Here is a 27,555-nt window from a genome sequence, read left to right on the forward strand (position 1 = left end):
TTCAAACCAAACCTACAATCCTACAAAAACAAGTTTGTGTTGGTGATGGAAGGCGATTGTAGTTCTCAGTGTTATCACTCAGAAATGAATTATTATTTTCGTAATTTCCGTTCTAAATGAGAAAGAGTGAGGTTTTAGCAATCCGTTTAAAGATGAGTTGACAGTATGAAGAAGTCTTATATGCCTATCTCGGATGTCAAGAATGAAAGTCTTGACCTGACAAAACGCTTATACAAGTAAGTTGCCTAGGCCTTTATTCTTGCACTATTTTTACAGTAGGCCTAAGTTGAATGTTGTAGCTTTAATCATTATAATAGAGATTTAACCATTCCATTCCTCTATATGTCATTCTGATTCATAAACCATTCAGTAACAGCAAATTTCAAGAACTGAGCCTATGATAGGTAGACCATCTACTTAGGCCTATCTCATTTTTAACCTTAAAACTAGTAGGCCTACAGATAAGTTCTTGGCCAATAAACATAAGGTAATACTGAACTTGTACTACTTATATTATGTTGCATTTTTGTTACCTTATCTACCAAAATTACCTATGTTATTTTAAGCACTTTTTACCTTTGGCACTTTTGGGGGAAACAACTAACTTATTTCACTCTGAAAATCGAGTTTAAACATCGCGAAAAACGCTAGAAATTAATGAATTTTGGGGCTTGAAAATTTTCTGTTTTTACTTGTTATGTGTTTTTTATCATCCAGTCCGGCAATTAAGCTATTTAATATGTCTACACTGGGATATGATATAAATTTTAGATGTCTAGGCTACATTACAGTTTTTTTCACGCTGAACTCAAAAATGCAATCAGTTTTTTGTCGGAGAGATTCCTAAGTGGCTGTAAAAGGAAGGTTAAAATTACGAATCTAAGGTTCATTTAGCAATAGGCCTACTGATGGTAATATGGCGTGGTCTGGACGGGTCCGAATGTGGGCTGGTGACTGAGTGAGGAGAGCAAACAGCTGTTTATATTCGACTTAAGTTATTGCGGAATGAAGCTGTCACTGACGTCATCGTCTATGTATAACTTTGTTTCAAGTTACATTGTTTGCCAAAACGAAAACTTCTAAGTTTATTGCAGTTTGCTCCAATATTCTGTTTTATTAGGATTCCCAGCTTGGTTTATAGATTATCATGTGATTCTTATTAAAATTTTTATTTTAGATTTGACCTCATCGACCTCTTCTCCAGGTCCTTAAACCTCTGCTGATAGCTGATTTCACTCGCTGATCGCAAGTTGCACAGAACCACTGCATTTTATCTGCAACGATATTTATTGCATCGTATTACTTCTTTGATAACTTAAGGCACTTTGTGTGAAACCAAGATAAACAATAACCTTCACATCCAAGGGCGTTTTCACTGTCTTAAACTGTTAATTTACACATACCGCACAAAGGCTGATGCTTCACGACCGCCATGCTGCTTTGTCCCCACGTTATTAATTACATTTTAATCAAATATTTCATATAGGCCTAGCCTACTTAAATGAACTTATTTACCTGTCTAAGTGTGGGTTTTGGGAGTAATATTTACTTTAAAATGGCATATAATCAATCAATAAATGTGACTTGGGCTGTTAACTTTGATTTTAAAGTGTAAATATTGATGTGCAGATCAACGTTCCTAATACAACATTAAAATAAAATTCAAACGATTGTCGTTTTAGCCTATTCAGTTTTTGTGACAAATGAAAAATTTTTGCACCATTGTTTTCAGGTACAGTAGGCTAACTAGGCCTATCTAGTTTCTAATGATAAATAAATTACTATGGTTCTCTTGGTCACCTTTTTCCGACATAATTACCGGGAAAAGGTCTAAAATGTGTGGTGCACTTGCCTTAAAAATGAAACAAATTTGATCAAACCTAATTTGTTACAAACTAATAATCGTTAGCAAATTTATTTTCATGTCAAAAAAGGCACAAGGATGGTACGTTAGCCTAACTTGGGTCGTACTTTATTTTTGAGCATTAAGTCCTTAGAGGGAAATTAGGTTGGATTATGTAGCCTAAGGACATGGTAAAGTTAGGTTCTCACCTTAATGAATCTAAACTTTACATTCCACCTAAACTTCAAAACACCTCGTTCAATCAAAGCCCCAAATTTGCATAACTTAGAGCCCAACCTGCCATCCTCACATGCATATAAATAAGTGAGTAAGTGGGTAAATAAGTTAGTAGTTAAAGTTAAGGTAAGTGGGTGGCTCAGTTGGTAGTGACTCAACACACACTAATTGCACGGCCCATTCACTTCCATGATCGTTGATGCTACAAGAGGACAATGCAAAAGATTAAGGTAGTCGGCTGTTCCGCTATCATTCCCCCTCTCTATGACATACCATAACACCAACTTTTTAGTAGGCTAATAGGCCTTCCGGTACGTAAGTAATAACTTGTAAAAGATATTAAATAAAATGTACATGCAAAAAAAATCTACAGTAATTTTTTTGTCGTGAGAATAAATAGGCCTATTGGAAAACGTAAGATGCTATTTGACTAAAAGTTTAAAAGGGTAGCCATTTTGTGATGCAACAGCCTTGGATATTCCATTCCAGTTGTTTATACCCATATCCGCTAGAGTGCACGTAGTATGGTTCTTTCTCTGTCATCCATCCATCAAACATGGCAAATGTACCTATTTGAAAACTAGTTCAACAATAGGCCTAGTAAAAAAACGCATTTTCTATTAAAAAAAAGAGTGACGGGAAAAAAACTTTATAGGCTAATGGTGATCTAGATTTTAAGTTATGCTACACAACCTCATGTTAAAAATACCCCCGTAGCAGCAAACCTGCAGACTAATCAAATTTACATAAGCCTGATTGGATTTACATTAAAATGCCTCCTTAAAAATATCACATTTATTCCCTATTTAATTAGAATTAGTTTAACGAGTACTTAGGTTTGCTGCAACAGGGAGGGTTAAACATCTTTTTATGTAAAATGTCAATAGTTTAGTAAGAAATGAATGTATTTTCCAAATTCGATCAAAATATGTTCATAAACAAGCAAACTACAACAGTTGACTTATTCTCCATAAGAATAACATAAGAATTTTAAATTTACAATTTTTTTTTTTTTCTCTGTAACCATTTCAGGCGCGCAATAACGCTTCAATATACTAAATTATTTGTTTTTTTTTAAGCTCTAAAAAATTGTTTGGAAAGAAATTGTGAAATTTTGTGTTTTTAGGTTCAAATATGGGAAAATCCTATTTTCACCCCCGTTCCAATAGTCCGATCATGCTGGTTCGCGAACTCGTTTGAATAAATGTAGGTTTACACGTTTATACCAAATTTCATCAAAATCGGATCTTTTTAGCTCGAGTTATAGTGCTAACGGAGACATATATATATACTGGGTGTCCCAGAAAGGATTGCACTTTTATTTTGGGGAAAGCCGAATGTCCAAGAATGATAAGATAAGGAGCTTATCAGGGCTTTGTAGCCATGCCGTGGAAAGTCATTTGCCATGGATGGCTTTACCGGCAAGCAGTGTGCTTTCTGTGTACGCGACTATTATCAAACGCTTTCATTACGACACTTCCGTGCTCAATACAGACTTCATGATCTCAAAACCAAATGCCATCAGTGAATATTATTAAATGCTGGGTGGGCAAATTTGAAGCTACAGGATCAACTATGAAACCTCGTCGCATCGGTCGCCATAGAGAAGCGCGTTCTGAACAAAATATCGAGCGCGTTCGAGATGCTGTTGAGGATAATCCACATCGATCAGTAAGAAAACACGCTGCTGCTTTGAATATACCCGAACCAATATTTACCGCATTTTGAAACAAGGTTTGCAGTTTCACCTGTACAAAACTCAATTAGTACAGGCAAAAAAAAAAAAAAAAATACAGCATGGGTATACAGCAGGAGACTCCATGACTACAATAAGTCAGCTTTTTTGTGGGAAAGTCATTTCCAGATTTGGTAACAATAACTTTCCTTCAAGAAGCCCACACCTAACTCCACTAGACTTTTTTTGTGGGGTATCTAAAAAGTCGGGTGTACAACAACGCTCCTGCTACTCTCAATCATCTAAAGCAAAATATTCGTGAGGAAACTGAAGCCATCTCACCAGAACTCTGGGTTGAGTCTTCGCAGATGTGAGTTTTCGTTTGGCGAAGTGCCGGCACCGTAGAGGTCTACATCTGGAAGATGTAATCTTTCACAAGTAATTTCCCTGAAGTGTACAAACAGGTATTCTTGGGGAAATTGCTGTAAATAAAGCCATTTTCCTGTTTTGTTCGTTTTAAAAGTGCATTCCTTTCCGGGACACCCAGTATTAATAAATAATACACCTACACCATAGTACCCTTTTTTAAATTATTTTTAATGACTGATGCATTTCAACACTCTAAGAGTGTTGAAATGCATCAGTCATTAAAAATTTATTATATTGTTAAAGTGATACAATCAATTTTTATGTAAACGGTTAAGGCCATTTACCAAATAAAAATATAGGCATATGGCATATCAAAATGAAGCTTAGAGTGTGTAGATTTGCCGAAAAGTATTAATGAGTGAAAATTTAAAAACGTACGTTTTCATGTCCCTGGCCTTTTACTTCGTAGATACTGGATTTGTAGTTTATTATTATGTGTTTTAATATTTTTTGGGACGGGGGCAACATGTTACACACATTTATTTGGTTTTAAAAAGGTTCTAGGTATTTTTTTCGTATTTTTAAAGTCTCGAAATTCACGACCATGACGTGTCCCTAGGGTACATTTTCCAACTTTCACGCTGTTTTTAGACTAATTATTCATGCCGAAATATATAAAGCCATATTTGTATGTCATCAATGGTTATTAAACTTACAAAAAAGGAGCATATTATAATTTTATTGTCATTGTAGACTGACTATCATGACAAAATAAGTCTGTCCCTCGATTTAGCGTCACGACCATTTGGGAAAAATTTTCAACTTTGGAGCACGACAGTGGCAAGCCTGGCGTCGATGGAGTCAGTTGGTTTTAGAGACTAGTTCGGGGTGTACGTCAGGATTGTAGAGCCGGTCGTTTTGAGTTAAAAGGAGGAATTACAAGATTAATAAAGGAAAGATTGTGTTTTTTGTAATTTTGGTGTGTCCATGACCGTACGTAGTCATGCGATGAAGTAGACATGGTGTTAATTTTTCTTTATAAGATATTTCAATTGCTAGATTAAACTAGAAGTCCACTTTGTATCCTCGAACATGAGGTGCAGGGCTACTGCCAGAACAGAGCCAAATAACACATAATTTCACGACCAAAGTTTCACGACCATCGCGGTTTTTTTCACGACCAATCCAGCCTTATGGATTTATAGTGTGTTTGGTCGTGACAATAACTTTAATATAATTGTAAATTGAACAGTTTAGTTCAATTGAAACACATAGTTTTATTATAACTAACAGTATAATTGAAGGATTGTTTAGAAAGATTTAGATTATTCCAGTCAATTCACGACCGTACCGCTTGTCCCTGACCATCACGTTTATGATTTCTATCATAAAAATTTCAAAAATTAAAATATCGTCATATTTCAATGTTTTATACACAAAAGAAGCACACCTCTATACAAACATAACGATTTTTCGGGTCTCAGGTAAGTTTTTTCGGAGTTATACAAACTAAAAAAGATTTTATTGGCTTTTTTCTATTTTTTAGTTTTTTTAATTTTTTTATAGAAAGCCCAAATATACCAAAAGCTCAGTGACCTTTTTATTGTATAATGGTCATAAAAGTAAATTAGTTTATAGCAAAACATAGTTATAAAAATAATATTAACTATTTTTAATATTCATTTAAACGTCCGTTATGGTCGTGACAGGATTTTGTGTTTTTCTACTAAAGATGCTCTTTAAAAAGAAAACTACCAAAGATATTGCGTTACCATGGACATTTTATGAAACTTCATATGTTAATGAAATAAAAAAAATAATAAAAGTTTTGAAAAAAGGGGAAAAAAATTTGCAAAGTGCTTTTCCTGAAAACGTACGTTTTTAAATTTTCACTCTAATATGGAATTCCCTAAGGGTTCTGCCCTACAGGCTGAATTCCAAAGGGCTACGCCTTGCATGTTTTGGAAGTTAACGTTATTCAATTAATTTAGTGAACATCAGCTGGCCAATGCAATTGACAGTATAGTTTGTTTGTTTACATTTTTGTTTTCTTATTTTATTATTTACTTTTATGTTCTTAAAAGAGGTGCAGTGAATGGACAGTGAAGCTATTTCTAGCTGTTTGATACAAGTGAGTGATTAAAGGTGTTTGGAACACGATGAATATGAGATTAACAAACCATGAATGTTGTTCGTTCTAAGAGGTTGTCACCGATCTTTAACAGGTCACCATTTAAAAGTAGGCTATTAAAGTAAAGTATTCAAGTATTAAAGACGTCGTGAAAGAGAGCGACGAGTTCAGTTACAACCTTACCCACCTCGACCACCTTAGGACGTAAGGTATGAAGGTACCACTGCTTTTAACATACTTTCAGATGACAATTTCTTGAACTTAGCCCCTTAAAACTAAATATAAAGTCAAAGTTAATTAAATTAATTTAATGGTGGCTCCTGTATACCCGTGGATTCGCGGGTAGAACCTCTTGTAATTTAAAAAAAAAGGTACTAGGCTATGGTTTATTATTTATTATTATTAATTACAGTAGCCCTACACATGAACAATATCAAATATAATATAAATATATATATTTTGATAGTTACTTTTTAGGGCTACTTTTTCAACTAATAAGCGAAATAATAAAAACCAGAGTACCCTGAAATTCATTTTTATTTAAACTTATACGTATTTTGGCACTAAGGCCATGATCACAGTATGAGTTATATAAAAGTAATGTATAATATAATATAACATACTTTTATATAACTCATACTGTGATCATGGCCTTAGTGCCGAAATACGTATCAGTTTAAATAAAAATTAATTTCAGGGTACTCTGGTTTTTATTATTTTGCTTATTATATATATATATATATATATATATATATAAATTTGAACGGATGGTGTTTTTGGCCTCTAGGGACTTCAAAACCAAAGTGTAAATCGGTCCCGGGTCTTACCATGAGTACTACAGTAATAGCTTATTCCCTATATGGGAAATTCGCTTAAATAAAATCCCATGTGTTTGTAGTGTAAAAAAATACCTAGTATTCTGTTGATTTTTTAAACTTAACAGCTGTGACTTATTGCGCCCTAAGTTGTACCAACACCAACTTGATTTGTGTTCAAAAAGTAGGCTACTGTAAGTTATTACTCTAATAGTGAAACTTTTAACCTATTACCCTATATTATTTTTACAGATGTATTGCCGATGTCGTGAAGGCTTTGGATGAACAAAGACAGAAAGCCAACTCTGTCCCAGATTTGTTCACACAAGCCGCTGAAGCTCAACGTGTAGGTATTCTTTGACTGTTACCGGCAGTCTTACAAAAAAAACTAATGGTTCAACTAATAACACAATCTTTAAGACTGAGACGTCATCACTTATCCTTCTCTAAAATTAATTAACTTGCAAGAGACCTGGTATTTTGGATGTCTTCTTGGCTTTACCAAGATTTTTGTTCTTAAGAATTAAGAATCTAATACATATACAGCTAAGTGGCTGTGGTATTGTTTGACAAATAAATAAATACCCCCGCCGCAGCAAACCTGCAGACTAAGCAAATTTTCATTTACGAGATGGATTTTCAATTAAATGATTTTTTAATGACATTAGCTATAACAAATGCCTAAGTTTGCTGCTACAGAAAAAGTAATAAAGTGTGTTTTTAAACAAAAGAAGAATGAATTTACATATTAATTATTGTATTGATAGCTTAGTATACAATAATTAATTAGACAAGTTTTATCAATTTATATATATTCATAAACAAGCAAACTGCATACTTATTCTCCGTAAAAATTATATAAGAGATTTAAATTTACATTTTTTTCCTGTGTAACCAATAATTACAAAAACACTTCAATATACTAAATTATTTGTTTTTTTTTTTAGTCTTTATAATGTTTTGAAGAGAAAATGGGAAATTTTATGTTTTAAGAGAGCCAAAAATGAGGAAACCCAATGTTTGTTTAAAAAGACCTTTCCCATGGTCCGATCATGCTGGTTCGCAAACTCATTCAAGTCTATCCCGCCCTACATCTTCAAGCCAAATTTCATCAAAATTAGACCAAAATTACTCAAGTTACGTTTACGGACACATGCATAATAATTTGAAAAAATAGTGTTTTTGGGGACATCAAAATGAAAAGTAAATCGGTCCCGGGTCTAGGTCTGACCGTGCCACCTACAGTATAAGCTATAAGGAAATTCGCTAAAACATGCTGATTGTGGACTAAGTTACTAAACTAACTTACTTTAAGAATTGATTTATTGTTTTATAAATATTATTTATGCTTGTAAGCCCTTTCATGAGGAAGGGCAACAATGTTTGTTGTTTATCAAACTATAATGTTCTACACATCAGGTAATAACAAAATGCTCCAAAACTAGACTTGAATAAATAGTTGTTATGTAAACATAGCTTCTTTGCAGGTTTATAATTAGTGTGCAACTTTCTGTGAGATGCAGATATCATATATATATTTTTAATGAAATAATAAAATCTTATGGTTAACCGTCTTCCTGCGTGAGGAGAAAATTTCCTGGAATTGCCTTTTTGCACACCCCACTTTCCAAAAACCACTCTGCCATGTTTTCAAGGACACTATTATTCTTGGACTGTTATTAAAATAAACGTTTTCTCTAATGTTTACAGGTACTTATTATCCATCTATATCCATTATTATCAGTATTGTTAAGTCAATATATAAAAAAAAATTAAAAAAGACTAGCAACAATGGTATTTGGTTTCTATTCTGTCAGAAAATTCCTTGAATGTTTAAAAAAAAAAACGGTTTTATTTGTAGATGAAATTAAGAGAGTACTGTGAAAAGCTGATGTTTCTCGACCCAGTTGGCTGCGGAAGGAAGGGAGAAGAACTGTTATGGAGGAAAGGGTACTACGAGGTTGTCTCAACTGCTAAAAGACTGCACAAAGTAAGTAGGACAACTGTTATTTGTCGTTTGTTTTTTATGGAACAAACTTATACTGGAAAGTGCAACATGGAAGTATTTAAAGACTAGCTACTGTACCCGTGCTTTGCAACGGAGAGGACACTGAAGAGAAAATATTGATGTTTAAATCTGTTTTATAAAATAGTTACCACATCCACTTTTGATTTCAGGAACAAAATTTCATTGGACTAACTTATAAGGCTTCCTAGTAAAAATTATATAACGTGCTGATGATGTATGAAAATTCTGTAACATACGATTTTATTTTCAGATGGTAAAAGTTTACTTAGTTTAAAAAACTTGCATATTAAAAGTTGATTAAAAAATAATTTCACAACATAGGGTAATGTATTAACACGTTCGCTGCTACGGACGTTCCGGAATGTCAGCCGTGCCACGGCGCCAGGAGCTAGGAACGTTCCGGAACGTCAGCGTTCATTGTTGTTTAACGTTTCCATGGATCAGCCAGCTCATCACGAGCATCCTATATTTCTTTGCAGCTCGTGGGGACGTACTTTTCTGACAATAATAAAAAAAAATATAGTTTCCCAAAATCACCACCAGGGTCCATAGAACAGGGCTTTGTTCCACCTCTTTCCTGCTAGATAGCGACACTACTTTACCGACTGCAACCTGGGTAGTGCTGCTATCTATCGGAATCACTTAGTACTACGTCCAAAGCCAGTTTTATTGCAGAACATTGGCATCCAGTATAACTACTGTTGTTTTTACTGTAATTCAGTGTATCGGCGGCAATGTTACGCTGCGGCGAGCGTTAGTTCAGCTCCTGGCACCGTCCCGGCATCTAGCGGTCAGCAGCGAATGTGTTAAAGCAAAAAAAAAACAATTTATAATGATTTCACATAAAATAGATAGGCCTATGTTGTACCCTACCTACTGAACTTTTGTCAGGAATAGTTACCTGCAGCTCATTATGTAAATAAATATCACAGTAAGCAAAAATAAAATAACGTATAACTTGTATTACATATTTTAAGAAAGCCAACCCCTATTATTGTAAAATAGGGCACAAATTTGATCAATTGAATAATACTACACAAATTATAATAATAAGAATAATAATTAATAATGAGTACAGTACCTAATAAAAATAAAAGTATAATAAGAAATCAACAACATATAATACATAGCCTACCAGTTTTTATTTTTACTCGTTCTTTAGTTAATTGTATTTACATTGATTTACACACTAATCATTGAGTAAAGGAATATAATTACAAATATTTAATTGATTTTAGAAGCAAAAGTGAATGGTGTACAGCTTAGTTTTGTAATATTCTCCATAGTAAAATTAAAGCAGTGTTGTAGAAAAACATAACTTTCAACACCTTTTCTCTAAATGTGAAAAAAACTAAGGTAATGTGAACTTAGTCCTATCATTATGTAAACTCTTTTGGTGTAAATATTTACGTTGTCTTCAGTGCCGGATTTTGGGTACTTGCAGCCCTAGACCCAATTAACCTAAACCCCCCTCCCTGATAGAACTCGATCATGGCAAAGTTGTAGATATCTCACAATTACAAGGACATCAACATCATAATTTTCACCATCACTTTCACCTGCACAATTATTGAAAATTATCAATTAAAAGAATAATAATTTAATCTGAGAAAATTTTAATTCCTATATTCTGAGGCATCATTTTGTCTGGCGGTAAATACTGGACTGGTCGTCTTGCGTAGAACATTTTTATACAGCAAGTTTTCCTAATAATATAATTCTATGAGCTTATTTAGGTAAACAGTACAAGTATTGTTCAGGGACCGCTGTGGAAGCCTGTGGAGGAATGTCACCTGAGAGCTCATCTACAGGCTGGTATTGGCCATTACCACCATCTACTGCTCAAGTTCCAGTTGGACTTCAAGATGGACTTACGAGGGATCATCGATTTTCCTTTGATAATTACTGAGGACGGGCTAAAAAAATGTATGTAATTTAACAATTTCTTAAAAAGGCTAGTTGTTGGTTTATTCAAATTCATTGTATCAATATGGATCAATATCTCTTACCAGGATCATTTTATTTAGGATTTGAAAAAACTTGATTGAATTTTGATATTTTTATTCATTCAGGAAGTGTGGCCCAGTATCACATTTCAAATCTTAAATTCACAAAATTTATGTTTGAGGTTGTTCATTAATACTGCTCAGCATTTCCCACCAAGTACTTATGTTCTTGTGTGTTTGACATGCAGCAAAGTCAAGTTCAAGCAGCAAAGACAAGCCGCTAGACCCAGGCTGTGTGGAGTGGGCGCAGCAGGCAGTTCACCGTTGTCTCATCTATCTGGGAGACCTTAGCCGCTACCTGAGTGACATGTGTCCAGGCTACCACTCTGAACTGCCAGCTAGATATTACCATCAGGTCAGTCACAGTGTGATAGATGTACAAACATACAAATTCAGTCATGATGGCCCTGGTTAAAATTTTATCAATTACCTGTTGCTTTGAAAGTGGTTTGAACTCGTGCAATATTGTAACTAGTAATAGGCTAATTCAGATTTCTTTTAAACTTTAACTTCAGTCTTGTCTAACATATAGATGGGTCTTTTATGTACTGAATAGGCCTACAAAGACTAACTTAAAAGTCAGATACATATTGTAGTACGTCTAACTGTTCCTATACATTTTGCTTGCACTTCAACATTTGATCTAAAAGATGCAATGCTATAATAGGCTTTTGTATATTTAATTGGTCTTATAAATAATTATATTGAATTACAAAATGCAATTGCAATTATGTGTCCTTTTCTGGTATTTATATTGTGATTTTATTATTACTTTCAGATATAAATGATAATTTTTTTATGCAGTCAGAATTTTTACAGCACTTAAAATTTACATAATTTAGGGTACAGTACATTCTCGATGAACCAAGGTTGTTGGAACTGAGACTACCTCTGTTACCTAGAATCTTGGATAACACGAAGGTCTCTTAAATTTTGAGGTTAGGGAAGTATAAAATTATTTTTTTTTAACTATACTTGACACAATTAAGTTAGTATTCAAATATTGCAATGACAAACACTGACAAAAGGTGATACGAGCTGGCAATGCCCAGGCAGAAATACCACAGCTTTTGTTGATGTTCTGCAGACGACTTGTCCAACTTACTAATGGTTATCGGCCAACCTAGTACTGTGTGGAATTTCATTTTGACCTAGGTTATTGCTGATAATATGTTCGTTAAAATAATACCTTGGTAATCATTATTTAAAGTATTAATTTTAAGAAATCGCAAATTACTTACTATTTACAGTTTACACTTTATTTTTCAATGGAAACATTCCTAAAATTTTATATTGTTTTCCAACCAGAAATTCAAAAATATATTTTCATTCCTAAATTGATATCGGATAATTGAGAGTGTACTGTACTATTTTAAACACCAAACCCTAGTTAGGCCTAAACTATGTTTTTCCTTTGTTAGGGTACAGTCATTGACTATTTGATACACAGTGTTAAATTGTTGTTTGTTATAGGCTAGTTTGTTTTTTAATGGATGGTAATTTTTTAATTACCGCAATCTTTAATTATATGTTTTTCAGGCGCTGTATTGGAAACCTGAGTGTGGCATGCCACACAATCAGTTAGGCACTCTGGTAGGCAACTACAACTTCTTTCTGGACTCAGCCTATCACTATATGAGATGGTAAGAATTAATTTTGTGTCCACCGATTAAAAACCTCCCAAATGCATTGACTGAGTCAGCCAGTACATTAAGTATTAATGCTGATGATATCAATCTTATAACTTCGGGTAATTCAATTACTGATATTAAAGATTTTACTAAATTGGAGCTCAAAAATATTGAACAATTTTTAACAAACAACAATTTAACACTAAATACAAACAAGACAAATGTTGTTCTCTTTCATACAAATAAAATCAAAAAAGATCAAACCCCTAAAATTACTCTAAATAATAGTGATCAATCAAGTGAAATCAACCAAATCTTAAGGCTTGATAATTGATGAACCTCTACATTGGAATGAACATGTTAAGTATTTGGTTAGTAAAATTAATTCAGGCTTGTTTCTTTTAAGATCAATGGCGTATCACTGTGATAAAGCTGTGTTAAAATTTTAATTTATATACCTCTCGCTTATAGAATGACATACCGTATTGGCTACGGAATCAAAATTTATGGTGGGACAGCACAAAAAAATTTTAAAATTTTGAAAAAGGTTTTAAAATAACAAAAACAGGCCATTAGAGAGAGTTATTGAAAAATTCAAGGAGAAATTTTTTACAGTGTATGGTTTGTATATTTTTTAAACTATTCAGCATGTTTATAAAGTTATAAACACTGAAGTATCCCATAAATACAATACAAGGTGGAAAAGTCTTACTGTAAAAAGTCATCATCGGCTGAAACTTCAAAAAATGAAGCCTTCGTATATTGGCAATTTATTTATAAGAAGTTTGCCTGCTTTACTAAAAACCTATCAAAACAAACCCAATTTTTTGAAGAAACTAAAATCAATTCTTAATTAATCTGGCTCCCTATAGTATAGATGAGTGTTTAAATCAAAAATGAATTAGCTACCCATTCTAAAATAATTGTCAAACTGGATGGTTAAGTCTTTTAGATTAAATTGTATAACCAATTTTGTATGCTTTGACACTATTCATGTATGTAAAATGTATAAAGTGAATAAAGATAATTTGATTTTATTTGATTTGATTTAGTATTTTGGGTTGATTAAAAGTCAGGGGAGCCAATTAACTTTATAATGGATAATATATGATAAATCTGTCTCAGAACATCTTTACCAACTCTAAAACCTATAAAATAAAATTGTAACATTGTTTATTTCTATAAAATGGTGTAAGTATTTCTAACATTTTAATATTTTTGCAGCCTCTCGAGTGCTCAGTCCTTTGAAGGTACAGAGAGTAACCTGTCAGGAGTGCTGGAGCGCAGCTGGAAACATTACGAGAGCACCATGACTCCCTCACCAGTCCACCATCTCGTCTCCAAGTTTCTGAGTATTGTTGACTTCTGCTACTTTGACAAGCAGAGTGTAGATCAATTCCCACTGGTAGGCCTATACCTACCCACTTTAAATAATTATCTTCAACTTGTGGCTAGATATTGAGACCAGTACCTAAGTTTACCTGTGAATAATCAGAAAATCAGTGTAGTGTAGATATGCCTGAAACTTTTAGAGGTAAAGATAAACATTTCAAGTGTTGACATAGTTCAGTAAGGAATTCTCATTCAGGCACTCTATCAAATTTCTTTCTTATGTAATAATAGGCCTAAGTGTTAGTAACTGAATCATTAAATAGAGATACCTTCGTCATGTTAGGTTGCAGCTGTATAGCCCACCAACTACCTAAATCGTCAATTTTTAATGTACAAATTTTTCACTTTTTAAAGATGTTTTTAAACCAAAAACCTTTGTATTGCCATCATATCATTGACAATTTCTGCATGTTGTCTGAATAAAGCTGTAAGGCTTGGGATTAAGATTTCAATAAATTTAAAACTGCAGTAATAAAACTTTCACCAACTGTTACAGCTGTGCCATGAAGCCATTGAGAGGTTGAACTGTACGGAGATGCTGCAGTGTACTAGGGAAGTAGTCAATGGAGAAGGTGAAGACAACAGTCTCCAGCCAGCTCAGCTTACTGACGATATACTGTTCAAATTGACCCTGGTGTCTGTCATGTGCACTCAGCAACTACAGGGCAAAGGTTTGTAACTTGGGTCACTGATTGCCAATAAATTATAGACGTTATAAGATACTATCATAAGACATTATAAATTGGTGAGACATCAGATACTTTCGTAAACAATCTATGTCAGGTTTATGTTTTCATACTCTATATACGATTTCATTTGTGTATCTTCACTAAGAATAAACACAACCTGTTGCACCTGTTGTATCACTTCATTAAAAATAAAGTATAAGTAGGGACCTAACTATTTAATTTGTTAGTGTCATTCATTTAGGAAAGCTCTAGATAAATAGATTTTGCTTAAGTTAGTTCTTCGTATGAGGAATTGACGTTAAAAACTTGAAAAAATGTTAGTGGATTTATTCTGTAAACTGAACCTTATACAATAGCTCACACCTATCATTTATAGTTTATATGTCAACTTAATCCGTGAACAAGCTGCATATTTCAAAGATTTTGTATCCACACGGTTGTTTCAACATTTGTTTTAACAAGTCTACTATTTCTGGTGTTGGCAAATATGTCTATATTATGCTCAACACAACTTGTCTGTGACCAATAAGATTTTACTGTGCAGGTTCAGATCAGATGAATGTTGTGATGGCTGTGATGCTGGCTGTGGTCAACTATCTGATACTGAAGGCAGTGGGAAGACTAGAGGAGGTGCTGCCCCCTCCACAACCCCCACCACTGACTGCTGTCAATGGGCACAAACGAAGACGCAGACTACGGCGGCGACGACACAGCAGTGAAGTGTCCTCGGACATCAGCGATGAAGAAGAGGTACACACTTAGTCGATCTATCTGTAGCCTACTTCATATTTTTTTACATAGAAGACCAAAGTCTGTCAAAAGAGAGTACACGTAGCCTATCAAAGTGGTTAAAAATATTTTTCTGAATTTTTTGGACCAATATATTTAATAGTGAAGCTTAACTTACAATGTTAAATCTTAAAAATAGCATTATGCCAAAACATGTGGTTGGTAAAATAATATTAATATAACCATGGGAATCAGTTTAATTCTCCCCTGCCAAGTGGGATAGGGCCCTACTTTTTGAAATGGTTGACAGTTGAGTTAATCGTCAACACTCAACCAACAACAGGATTTGGTATTTTTGAAATCCAATAGTTGAGAAGTGAGTTGGTAATCACTAGTTGAGTGACTCGTTTGGAAATGAAAGCGGCAACATCGCACGAAATACAGATGACATCATTTTAAACCAATCACAGTGCAGAGCGACTTTCGAGCTTCAATCTAACCTCTCACTCTAAATTCTGGATCCTTTTCTCAGCTAATCTCAATCCGCAATATTTTGAGAAACTGAGGTAAACTGTCAGCTCCGTCTGTGAGAGATTGAGGTTATGTCTTAATCTTAGTGATTTCAAAAAGTAACTTGTTTAAGTATTAAAAATAAAATTACTATGGAAGCTTGTTTTAGGCTATAGCTCGTTATAGGTATACCTGTAGTAAATTATTTGCTTTCTTCATCTCCATTTGAGAATAAATCACCTTATTTTAATTCCCTTCATCGTTTTATTTCATATTATTTTAAATTGTTTTTGTGTTTAAGTTAAAGCTTTAAGGGATATTTACCATTGCACTGAAAGCATTCTGTTACATAAATAAATTGGATCCCTTTCTTAGGTGAATTATGATATTGAAACAAACTAAATTATATTGTTTCTCTTTACCACAATCTTTAATAAATCACAATAGCAATTATCTTATAATAAGTTCACTTAGTAGGCCTAGTCCATTTCAAAGTATTGCAAACATACCAACAAGGGTAGAACCCTTGATTTAATAGTCTAGTATTGACACAGTAAATAAACTAAAAATGGAATTTATTCTACAGAAAACAATCGCATAACGTATTGGGTGCTATGACAATGACAACAAATACACAACCTCTAATCGCAAATCGCAATTATTAGTAAATTAAAACAATATGGCGTCGACTTAAAAAAGAGCAATTTCTGCCAAAAGAGTGGAAGAAGAAAGAATAGTGAGTAATTTTGGTTGGTGAAGTATCATAGCCACTGAAGTGTCTTCGTTGACACGGTGCTATCCTTATTCACTGTTACTATTAATGTCACTACGTCACCCTGACGTCTTACACTAAGGGAATCAGGAAGTTAATAAGAACTACTGTTTAACACTATAAAACTACTAACAACCGAACGGGCTGGAGTTACTCTGGATGGAAGCTGGCTACAACTGAGGTCTGGAGGTTGACTCATGGGGTGATTTACATGGGGTGATTTACATATAGAAATATATTACAGTTGGATAAGTCAACTGTCAATCGTTTGAAAAATAGAAAAACTATTGTAAAGTGAGTGACTCAACAGTTAACAATTTCAAAAATAGGGCCCCTACTCTGATTTCAGATACTAATAAAATAAGATACTAATTATTGAATTCTTACAGAAAAACAAGGGAAACAAAAGACTGATTGTGTAACAAAGACTGATTGTAAATAAGCACTGTGAAATAACAAAATTAGAATAATTGCTGCAGACAAGCCATATTGGCTTTTGTGGCTTGGAATTGTATGTGTTTTGTAAATTTGTATTTTTTGGAAATAAATAATAATAAAAAAAAAGAATAATTGACATGGGTTATGAAGTAATAATTACTGAACAGCTGCTTTCTTTCTTTGAGTGTATAATTCTTTCATCAGCAAGTACTTATAAACATGAAACACACTGAGACAGTGAGTCATAATTTGTTACAATATACAAACCCCCATATTTCATCCAAATCAGCACATTACTTGTGGTGGACTTTTGGTTTCCTTGCTCTCTTTACCAGCAGAAGGAGGGTTTTAACTTAGAAATTTCCAGGTTCAATGCACAAAATGATCGAACTATATTTTTTTGCCCATACTTACCCGTTTAGACCTGAAGATTGGAAAGTATCAAAATGAATAAAATGTAGTACTGTATTAGCAAGAGATTTTGAGAATACTTACACAGAGACAAAAATGCTATCCTAAGTCATATTTTGCATTGTCAGGTGTTGACGTTGAACTCAGACTCTGACCTGAGTGAGGAGGAGTTGGTGTTTGACACTCATTCGTCAGACTCGGACAGTGAGCCTGCAGAGGTAGTGGTGGCCGAGCTTGACACAAGGAAGGTCCAGCTAGGAGACACGCCTGCACTGTCCACCAACACAACACTGGACCATGTGGAGCACCTGTGTCAACAGGGCTTCCTGCTGCAGACCATCAAGGTAATATCTCTACTGTTAGCTATGCTATGTATTTGTTTGTTTGGTTTTTTGCTGTATTGATGTACTGAATAATATTTCTTGAGGTTTTGGAATATATGTGACAAAAATATGTTGTCTATTGGGCATTAATATAGGACTCCAATTTGAAGGTGCTTTAATAGATATTTCCTAAGTATATGACAGTCAGAGGCAAGGATTCTAGTGAGTACAAGGCAAAATTCAGCCAAAAGTTGATGTGACTTACTCATTACCCACAGTATATTCTATAAATCTGTTCATTTACAATCAATAAATTTGCCCAAAACTATATTATTAGTAAATTGTTCTTTGGAGGTAAATTATAGTAATTCATTCACCACACTTTTACAATATTAGTTTGGCCTTCTGTACTTACAACTAAGTATTCTATGCATTAACAAGCCGTCACACTCTTCTGTGTGTATAGACTCCAGACACCTGGTAGTGAATGAGTTAACAGGTTCAGTACCAGCTGTCCCACTCCTCCGTATGTATAGTCTCTAGTACCTGTTAGTGAATGTGTTTAACATTTCTTTACATTCATACTCCTGGTTTTGTTGCAGATTTGCCTGGACTGGATGGTTAATAACCATGATGTGTTGCGAGCCTGTGCACAAACTGTAAAACCAATGCTGGGCAGAACTGTAGCGTTCCTCAACCACCTCACTGTCGTACCACTGCCTCCAGCGGCCAGTGAGCGGCCAGACGTCATCAACAACGGTAGGCTGTGGATACTGAAGTAGACATTTCATCTCTAAAGATCAACTAACTGTAGACTGTTTAATGTAAAAAGAACATAACTTACTGTAGTTGAATGAGTTTCCCACAACATGTGCTACAGTCAATAATTGTTTTTGTCCTTACTTTTGGTGACTGTGACAGTTTATGTGACGTAACATAAAAGATACTAGGCCTAGGTTACATTGAGTTATCCTTTTAGTTTTGATCAGTTGAAAAATCTGCATATTAGACAGAAATCAGCAAATTGTTTTTTTTTCTTGGATGCTTTATTTAACCATGTCTATTTATTTATATTTATGAAGGTGAGTTGTTAACCGATTTAGTATCGCCACGGACATCGGGCCCAAAGCAGTGATGTCATGGGTTCGGATTATGGTACCTGCCACTACTCTATATCAGTAATTTTCACCCTTGTACTGTAATGGCTCACCCCTTGCTTTGCTGGATATGTTCCGTGTGCAGATCTGTAGCCTATGTGGACACCCATCCACAAATTCAACCTCCTTGGTTAAAAGCGGCTGCCAAACTATTTTTTTTAATCCTTAACATTGATATAGAACCTAGTTAACACGTTTGCTACTGTCGCATATATGCGACGCCGCAGTCATTGCCACAGACCGAGGTATACATTTGAACCTTACGCATAGACCGGCTGTCACTTGGTTAACAGTACACACAGACCACGGGCAAAAACCTGTAAAACAGTGATAATTTACATTGTAATACGCTTTAATCGTGTTTGTAAATAATTCATTCTTGTTTTTTTTTTTTTTTGTATTTTTTATAACCTTTTGTAATGTCGCACGCCCGGTCTACAGCAAAGACAATAGTGAAAATTATCATAGTTTTCTTGAAATAGACCAAACGTCGCATATATGCAACAGTTCATTTTTGTTTGTGTTTTGAGGTGAAAGTAAGTAAAGAAAACAGATTATTCAAGAACAGTTTGTAACTGAACAAATATAAAAGCTACATAGGATAATGCAGCATGCATACATACAGTGATGCAGAAAAGTAAAGACCAGTTTTTTCAACTATCATTATGACGTCACCAATCATCATATCCACAGACCAAGCGACGCAGGTGTGCGTCAGACATCTGTGTAGACCACTTCAGGGAATTCAGTGCCTTCAAATAGACCGTTACAAAGCTATATGCATTTTAATAACATTAGAACCCCGACGCAAATATGCGACGGCAGTCTATGAGTGGAAACCGGCCGTCGCATATGTGCGTCGCTGGTCCATGTGAATGAAAAATGTCGTACTATTGCAGTAGCGAACGTGTTAACTGCCTATACCTAATACCTCGTTATTGATTTAATCTTTGTCAAAATCTATTGTGATAAAAATGTTTGATTATATGACAATTTCTGACCTCACATTACTTTTCTGTGTAACTCTCTCTCTCTCTCTCTCAAAGTGTTGTCTTAAAATAACTCATAATAATAAAATACTAGAAACTGAAGATGTTGTCTTAAGTTTGTTATTTGATTTTTTAGGTGTTATAGAGAATGAGCGTATTCCATTAGTAGAAGAAGTTAGTGTCAGAGGACTTCTGGCACTTAAACCAGCATACCAACACATTGACTGGGCACAACTAAAAACCATCTCCCTTACTCCCCGACAAGAGGTAAGTGATGTGAATTGTAATTGGGCCTATCAATTTCTAAAAAAACATCCAAGAAGGATAATAAGGCAGGTCACTCAAACTATGACTGATTGTAAGTGCAGGGTGATTGTAGAATGGAGTGAATGATAGGTCCGTGAAGTTAGCCCCCCCCCCCATAAAAGCACTAACAATAAAACTAGTATTAATGGTTAGTGCTTCATTAGTGCTGGTTAGTGCTTCAACTCCCATCGTTAGTGCTCTTACGGTTCAGGAGCTATAACCGAAAAACTGTGGGGGGGCCAACTTCACGGAAGTTAGCCCCCCCCCCCAGTAGTAATATGTGAGCACTAACTTTCAAAACTGTACCAACGGTTAGTGCTTCGTTAGTGCTGGTTAGTGCTTCAACTCCCATCGTTAGTGCTCTTACGGTTCAGGAGCTATAACCAAAAAACTGTGGGCATCACCCCCACACTTTGCCTGCAAAAAAAAAACTGCATAAAAACTGTGCCTGCATATCAATTGTTGTTTTTTTTCTACAATTGTAATTGTTGAACATACAATTCATTTTAGCCAACTAGGATTACGATTTAAAAATTTTTTTTAATAATTATATTGGTCTTTTATTTGGGATAGTGAGGATATGTAATGTAATTCTACAGTAAACCAGTGTATCTAACTATTCAGTAAATGTGTGATATAAACCTTTTACAGAGTTATATAGCTTAATTGACCAAATTAACACGCTGACAACATTCAATTGTGAGCTAGGGCCTTGCCCAGCTTAGTGTATCAGTGATGTTTTCTACACTTGGTAAACCTATAGTATGCAATAATCCATCTCAAAAACTGTGAAGAAATACGGTGTGAGTGATATAAACCGACAACTTGAGATAGAACTCATTATCTTGTGAGAACTGGAACAACATAACCTCAAGTGAACAAGCCCAAGTGTTTGACATCAGTCGTAAGTTTACTGCTGCTTAGTGAACTGCAGCTGAACATTTTGTCCAGATTGAAAAGAGCATTCAAGTGACCAACATTTTAAACTAGATGTTTTAAATTAAATTCTGATATCGAAGAGACTAGAGAAGGCTGGTGGCAAAAATCTAAATCTCTATTCGTTCTAGATTAATCAAATCGCAAGTGATCAGCCGATAAACTATGAAAATATATTTTGGTATTGCATCATACGGCTTCTTTTTTGAGCTTAGAATTAATAACAAATTAATTTACGAATTCATTACAAAATCATTTGGCTAGTCAAAAGTAAAACTTGAAAAAGAAAAGAATGAATACAAGGTTAAAATTAAGTATTTGGCGTTACTTTGATTGTTAATATTCAGCTCAACTGTACTCTTTTCATATAAATCTAATGTCCTGTCAATTGTGTCGCTAAGTGTCAGTAAAATAACCATCTTGTTTCTGTTTCATTTTCATCCGAATGCATCACATCAATTGTTATTAGCATTTGTTTGTTGATTTGATTATTTTTTAGGCAACGATGCTCATATCAATGTTTTAACATTATTTGTCATAGACCGCTGAATGGAGACTTAATTTTGAAATAACGTCCTTGGAAGGTGAAAAATAATGATAATTAACTTATGAATATTTTTTGTCCGTCCAAAAGATCATATACTATACAGTCTATTAGAAAAAGTCAGATATTTAACGGATGATAGTGTAGGGTATGAAATTTGTGCTCGATTCGCTGAATCCGACCAGAATTTTCAGATATGCGCACACCTCTAGCAGAAACACGATTATCAGTTCAACAATTGTCGCATTTAAGTGTCCCATGTCGCAAAACGCAACCGCAGCTTAAACACTGGGTAAAATCACAAACCTGTGTGCCCTTTTGATTGTTGGGCTTTTATTATAACCAATTAGCTACTTATATAACTATAGGCCTGTATATAACTAATCTTTATACTCTGATATCTGATAATATACGTTTAACTTACCAAAACTCAGGTCATTAATTTATAATTGAGATGCCCTCTAATTGCCAGGCCTATGTGAGAGTCTGTAAGCTGGTCCAGCTGGGCAAGAAGCTGGCCAGTGCTGATGGCACGGACTTGAATTACGATCAGAACAGAAACTGGTTTCAACTTAAAGACTCAGAGCCCCCCACCCCGACCACACCTACGATTCAGATCCAGGTAAGGATAAGTGACAGACTATTTTGATTTTGTCATTACTTTTTAAAGTGTACTAAATTTCCTAAAAATAATCTTTGTGTAACCCATTTGCTTCAGTTGCGTAATGGCTAACTGCAGCCCGGAGCATTTTAACACATGAGACTAAAAAAACACATTTTATAAAATTTTCTTGGTATTTGCCTTGAGTTAGTGAAGTTATATAACATCATTTTAGAGCCATCTATTGATCACCATTAATCCGCCACCCGGTTGATCCGCCCCTGGTTAATCGAAGTTCTACTAAAGAAGGGAGAAAAAACGCAAATCTATCACAACAATATGTGTATTTTAAGGCAACGGATGAGTGAAGGACGAGTTTTTAATAAATTATTTGTCTGCATTGTTACTAGGATTGATCGGTTCTTTCCAATATATAGAACCATTTATTTAAAGTCCAAAAATTAAGGAGTAAATGGCATCTGACTTTTCTCAGGATCAAACCAGTTATTACTGATATTACAATTAAAAATAATTAGTTGTGACTACTCAAGCCATCCAAAATTTCATTTTAATTATGTAATGCAGGACAAAAAGTTGGCAACTGATGAGAAGGGCCGGCTGATGAAGGACATGGGCCAGTTATGGCTGAAGGCAGAAGTGAAGGAGTTGGAGACCAAGGTGCGACGCACCTCCTCTCTACCTCCATACCTGGTATTGGACTGTGAAGCACTGATACACCACATTACTCTGGTCAAACAACTGGTACACTCCAGGAAGTTCATCATCCTCGTACCTTCCATAGGTGAGTGACATTGTGGTCATCTTTTACGATTGCAGCAACATCGTGGTTATCGCTCGCAATAACTTTAACATCTAGAGATTCTCTCTGCTATACTATTATAATTCTTCCAGTAAAAAGTAATAAAAATATCCAAACTTTTAAATTTGTATACAGAGGGTTTGGTCAAAATGTTAATAAATCTTCCTAGTTACAAGTTAGGTCTCATGGTAAGAGCTGGATCCGGGACCTTTTCGTTTTGAAGTCCGCAGAGGCCAAAAATACCCTCAGTTTAAATTCATACATTTTTATATATACAGGGTGTCCTAGAACTCTCTCGAACATTTGGTATAAAATTGTTCCTTAGGTCAAGACAAACACATTTTACAATAAAAACATAAATTCTCTGTTGACTAGTTTTCTGTCTATATGTCTGCAGGTTTGCTGCGGCAGGGGTATTTATTGTGTATCATTTTAACTTGGGCTGGCAAAATTTTATGATACACAGTGACATCGCTGCGTTATCTATCGCTACCACCGATCACTTTGTTTACTGCTTCATTCGTCTCTGAGGTGTGCTTCAACATGCTGCAATGCTCGTGATTCCGTCTGTGCCTAAGCCCACTGACTCATATCAACGTCACAAAATATAATGTAAATGTAACTGTAAAAAAAAAAAATTGTATTTAAAAGTTTGAATGAGGACCCTGGTTTGACATAAATACCCCCGCCGCAGCAAACCTGCCGACTAAGCGAATTTCCATTAGTCTGAATTGATTTTCAATTAAATATATTTTAATAACATTAGGTTTAACGAGTACCTAGGTTTGCTGCTACAAGGAAACTAATAAAGTGTGTTTTTTAGTAAAATATTGATAGCTTAGTACAAAATAAATAAATTTGCCAAGTTTGATCAAAATATATCCATAAACAAGCAAACTGCAACATTTGACAATATTCTCTATAAGAATAACATGGGAATTTTAAATTTACAATTTTTTTAATTTTCTCTGTTACTATTAACCAAACAAAAATACTTTTATATACTAAATTTTGTGTTTTGAGGGTCAAAAGTGAGAAAACCCAATTTTTACTCCATAAAACCCCCCGTAAAGCCCCGTTCCCATGGTCCGATCATGCTGGTTCGCGAACTCATTCAAGTTTATCCCGCTTTACACCTTTAAACCAAATTCCATCAAAATCGGACAAAAATTACTCAAGTTATCGCGTTCACGGATGTATATATATTTATATATATATACGTATATAAAAATTTGAACGAATGTTGTTTTTGGCCTCTGGGGACATCAAAATGAAAAAGTAAATCGGTCCCGGGTCTAGGTCTTGCCGTGTCACCTACGGTAATAGCTACTTCCCTATAGGGAAATTCGCTAAAACCATGCCAATAAAAACAAAAAGTTTGTAAAAAATGTTTAACGTTAATCAATCTGTGATTGTATATTTTAGTGGTTTCTTCACTGGATGAACAGAAGAGAGCGAGTCGACGAGTGCGAGACACCATCCGTTGGCTCGAGACTCAGTTCCAACGAGGCAATCGGTTTCTGCGTGCACAACGTCCCAACGAACATCTAGCACTACCTCTCATCAAGTATCCGAAGAAGAAGGATAAGGAAGCTTGGTAAGTTAAATTGTTTTTCTTCATGTTTACTGACTTAACCCTATTTCCACAGGATTTAAGAACCACTGGTTACAAAAAGTAACTTATTTAAATTAAAATGCATTTACATTTAACTCTTTGAGCTGTATCGGACACTAGATTGGCATAACCAAACTCCCACTTACATCTGTACAAGTATAACTGAACAATAATTACTGAAAGTTATAAGTTACCTAGGATGTGCTGCTGCTGCAGCACGAAAGTCAAGTTAAGAACACATGAGAATTTGAACAAGTGTTGCTAGTCCAGTAGACCATGGCTAAGCTACCGAAGGTAATATTAAGCCGTTTTGATAGGGTTTAAATACTCTCTGGGCCAGGTCCTGTTTCAACTCACAAGGAGTTTCAGTTTAGGCTACCTGTCTGAGAGGTGAGAGGTCCACCTAAAATGATAGAAGCATAATTAAATTTAATAGTTCATAGGGTAAAGGTTTCAGGTTTCATAGGGTAAAAGTGAAATTGTTTCAGGGCATTAAGTCCAAGAAGCCTAGTTTACTGGCAATTTGTCTTCTTCATCTGTAGACTCTGAAGAAAATGTATGTTTGCAGGATGTTTTTCCAAGTAGCTGAGTGCTGTCACTTCATGAGTCAACAGCAGCAGGCCACCACAGACAAGGATACTCTGGTTACTCTACTGACTGGCAGTCGCACACTGCTCTCTCCCAACACCAACAACGGCTTCAGTCCCCTCGGCATCGCCAACACTGCAGGTACCCTGGTCATACCTGTAAAATAAGCTTCTTAACTCATTATGGATGGCCTCTGGATTGTATGAAGTAACAATAAAGGTTTAACTGTCAGGTAACTGTCAGTCAAAACGAGCTGTTATAGTACTATACCTATACCTACTATATACTATACCTATACTAACGAGCTGTATAGTAACTATACCTGTTTCGAGCTGTTGGAAATAGAGCTTATCATCAAGTTTAGAACGGATCGGATTTACCACATTGAATTGTTTTGATTTGACAGACAACAGGAAACAGCCCTTTGTTATTGCAATAAAGATAATAATGTATACTAATTATTAATCCCTCCAATCTTGCAATATTGAAGATTATCAAAGATTGCTAAATCCTCCATATTTTGTGACTTTGGATTCAAACCGTTTCCAAGACCTGAATTGAGCCTCCGTCCGAGAGATGTTGTACCAAATTTTACATTTACCTTTTATTTTAAATCATTACATACATTATTTAATTTTGTAACTACTGTGATTAGTTCAGGAAAATTATTAATACACATTATTAAGACTGCTTTATTTTTAACACAAACTATTGAATAAAACACTTAAACCTAATAGAGCACAAAAGAATCACGACAAAAGAAATCTGTTATGGAGAGGGGAAAACTTGCCCAGAACGTGAACCCTAGAAATGAAATACCCATTTTGTATACTTTTTTGTATAAATTAATTCAACAATAAAGAATAAATCAGCTTTAAGATTTTGTCAAGAATGTAGAGAAGTTGTTTAAAGTGTTTAAAACAAATAACTAATGCTAAGTATTACCTCCAAATGAGGGCTGCATTTGTCGCACGTCCGTCTTCGTCGGGAGTCTACCAGCAAAAGCGATCGAGCAGCCTCGACGGCCACCGCGTTTGTTTAAACCCGAAATCGGGATTCCCGGCGACCCCAGCTGACTATTAGCCAGTACATAATTTTAATTTTTTTTAATAATTTTTTTATATATATCAAAATATGGTACATTTTCTCCTCTCCAAAATTATTAAAACTTAAAATTATTAACATTAAACTTAATTTACGCCCACATTAATTTGATTAACAATTAAAATAACAATAATTAGTTCAATTAACAACAAATTAACCAATCACACCGAAGTCTCATCTTCTTAGCCGCAGCGCAGCGCAGCGTCGACTCGCAGCCCTGATGTCGCCTTGTTGCCGCGTTGTCGACTGCAGGCGCTAGGTATCAGCTTCAACCGAGGACTTGGGCTCTTCTTGGGAAAATATCCTAACCCTTTTTTTTTATGAAATCTTACGGTTGAGATTGCACAATATGTGTGTTAAGGCAGTAAACAATTATTGAGATACTATTTATTTTTCTCGAGTTACCAGGATTCTCCATATGGTTTAGTCAGTAGTGCGGTCGTAGTAAAGTATTACTGTAAGTCAAAAGTAAAGTCATCATTCACGCTCCCTTTCGTATCACATTCACGCACTCACACATACCCAAAAAAGTCATTCATGTCAAGCTTTGTAGTCGCCACGCGTGGACTTGGTAACCAACAGAATCACCCTGGCACTAAAAAAAAAAATCATTTTAAATCATAAAATATTTACATTACATTCAATCTCTCCTCTCCAAAATTATTAAAACTTAATCTTCTTAAAACTTATCCACATGTGCAGCATAATATCATACACATTGCGTGGTTTTACTCAAAATTACATTATACAAACTAAATCATGAACTTGTGCAATCTAAACAAATTAATTATTCATCATTGTTTCTTCAAATTGACTATATGGGCTCTTTTTATGTCGCATGAATCTTTTGTGCTCTGTATTATTACAGATACTGGACTTAAAAAGTAAATAATCT

At 34.8% G+C, this 27,555-nt stretch overlaps 1 protein-coding gene across 1 annotated transcript; it reads left to right on the forward strand.

Annotated features, from left to right (window-relative positions):
• Window positions 1–25,723, forward strand: LOC129003697 (nonsense-mediated mRNA decay factor SMG5-like). Its single transcript, XM_054431996.1, has 16 exons — window positions 1–236; window positions 7,323–7,416; window positions 8,932–9,060; window positions 10,860–11,025; window positions 11,294–11,460; window positions 12,645–12,748; window positions 13,961–14,141; window positions 14,625–14,799; window positions 15,362–15,567; window positions 17,806–18,021; window positions 18,603–18,759; window positions 20,283–20,413; window positions 22,405–22,554; window positions 23,119–23,335; window positions 24,779–24,950; window positions 25,537–25,723. Exons 1-16 carry the CDS (start codon window positions 166–168, stop codon window positions 25,721–25,723), a joined length of 2,523 nt encoding a protein of 840 aa, XP_054287971.1. The 5' UTR covers window positions 1–165.
• The last annotated feature ends 1,832 nt before the right edge of the window (window positions 25,724–27,555 follow it).

Source organism: Macrosteles quadrilineatus, unplaced genomic scaffold, assembly GCF_028750875.1.
Source record: "Macrosteles quadrilineatus isolate MER2022 unplaced genomic scaffold, UCM_ALF_1.0 Scaffold_9__3_contigs__length_116548681, whole genome shotgun sequence".
In the NCBI taxonomy this organism is placed as follows: Eukaryota; Metazoa; Arthropoda; class Insecta; order Hemiptera; family Cicadellidae; genus Macrosteles; species Macrosteles quadrilineatus.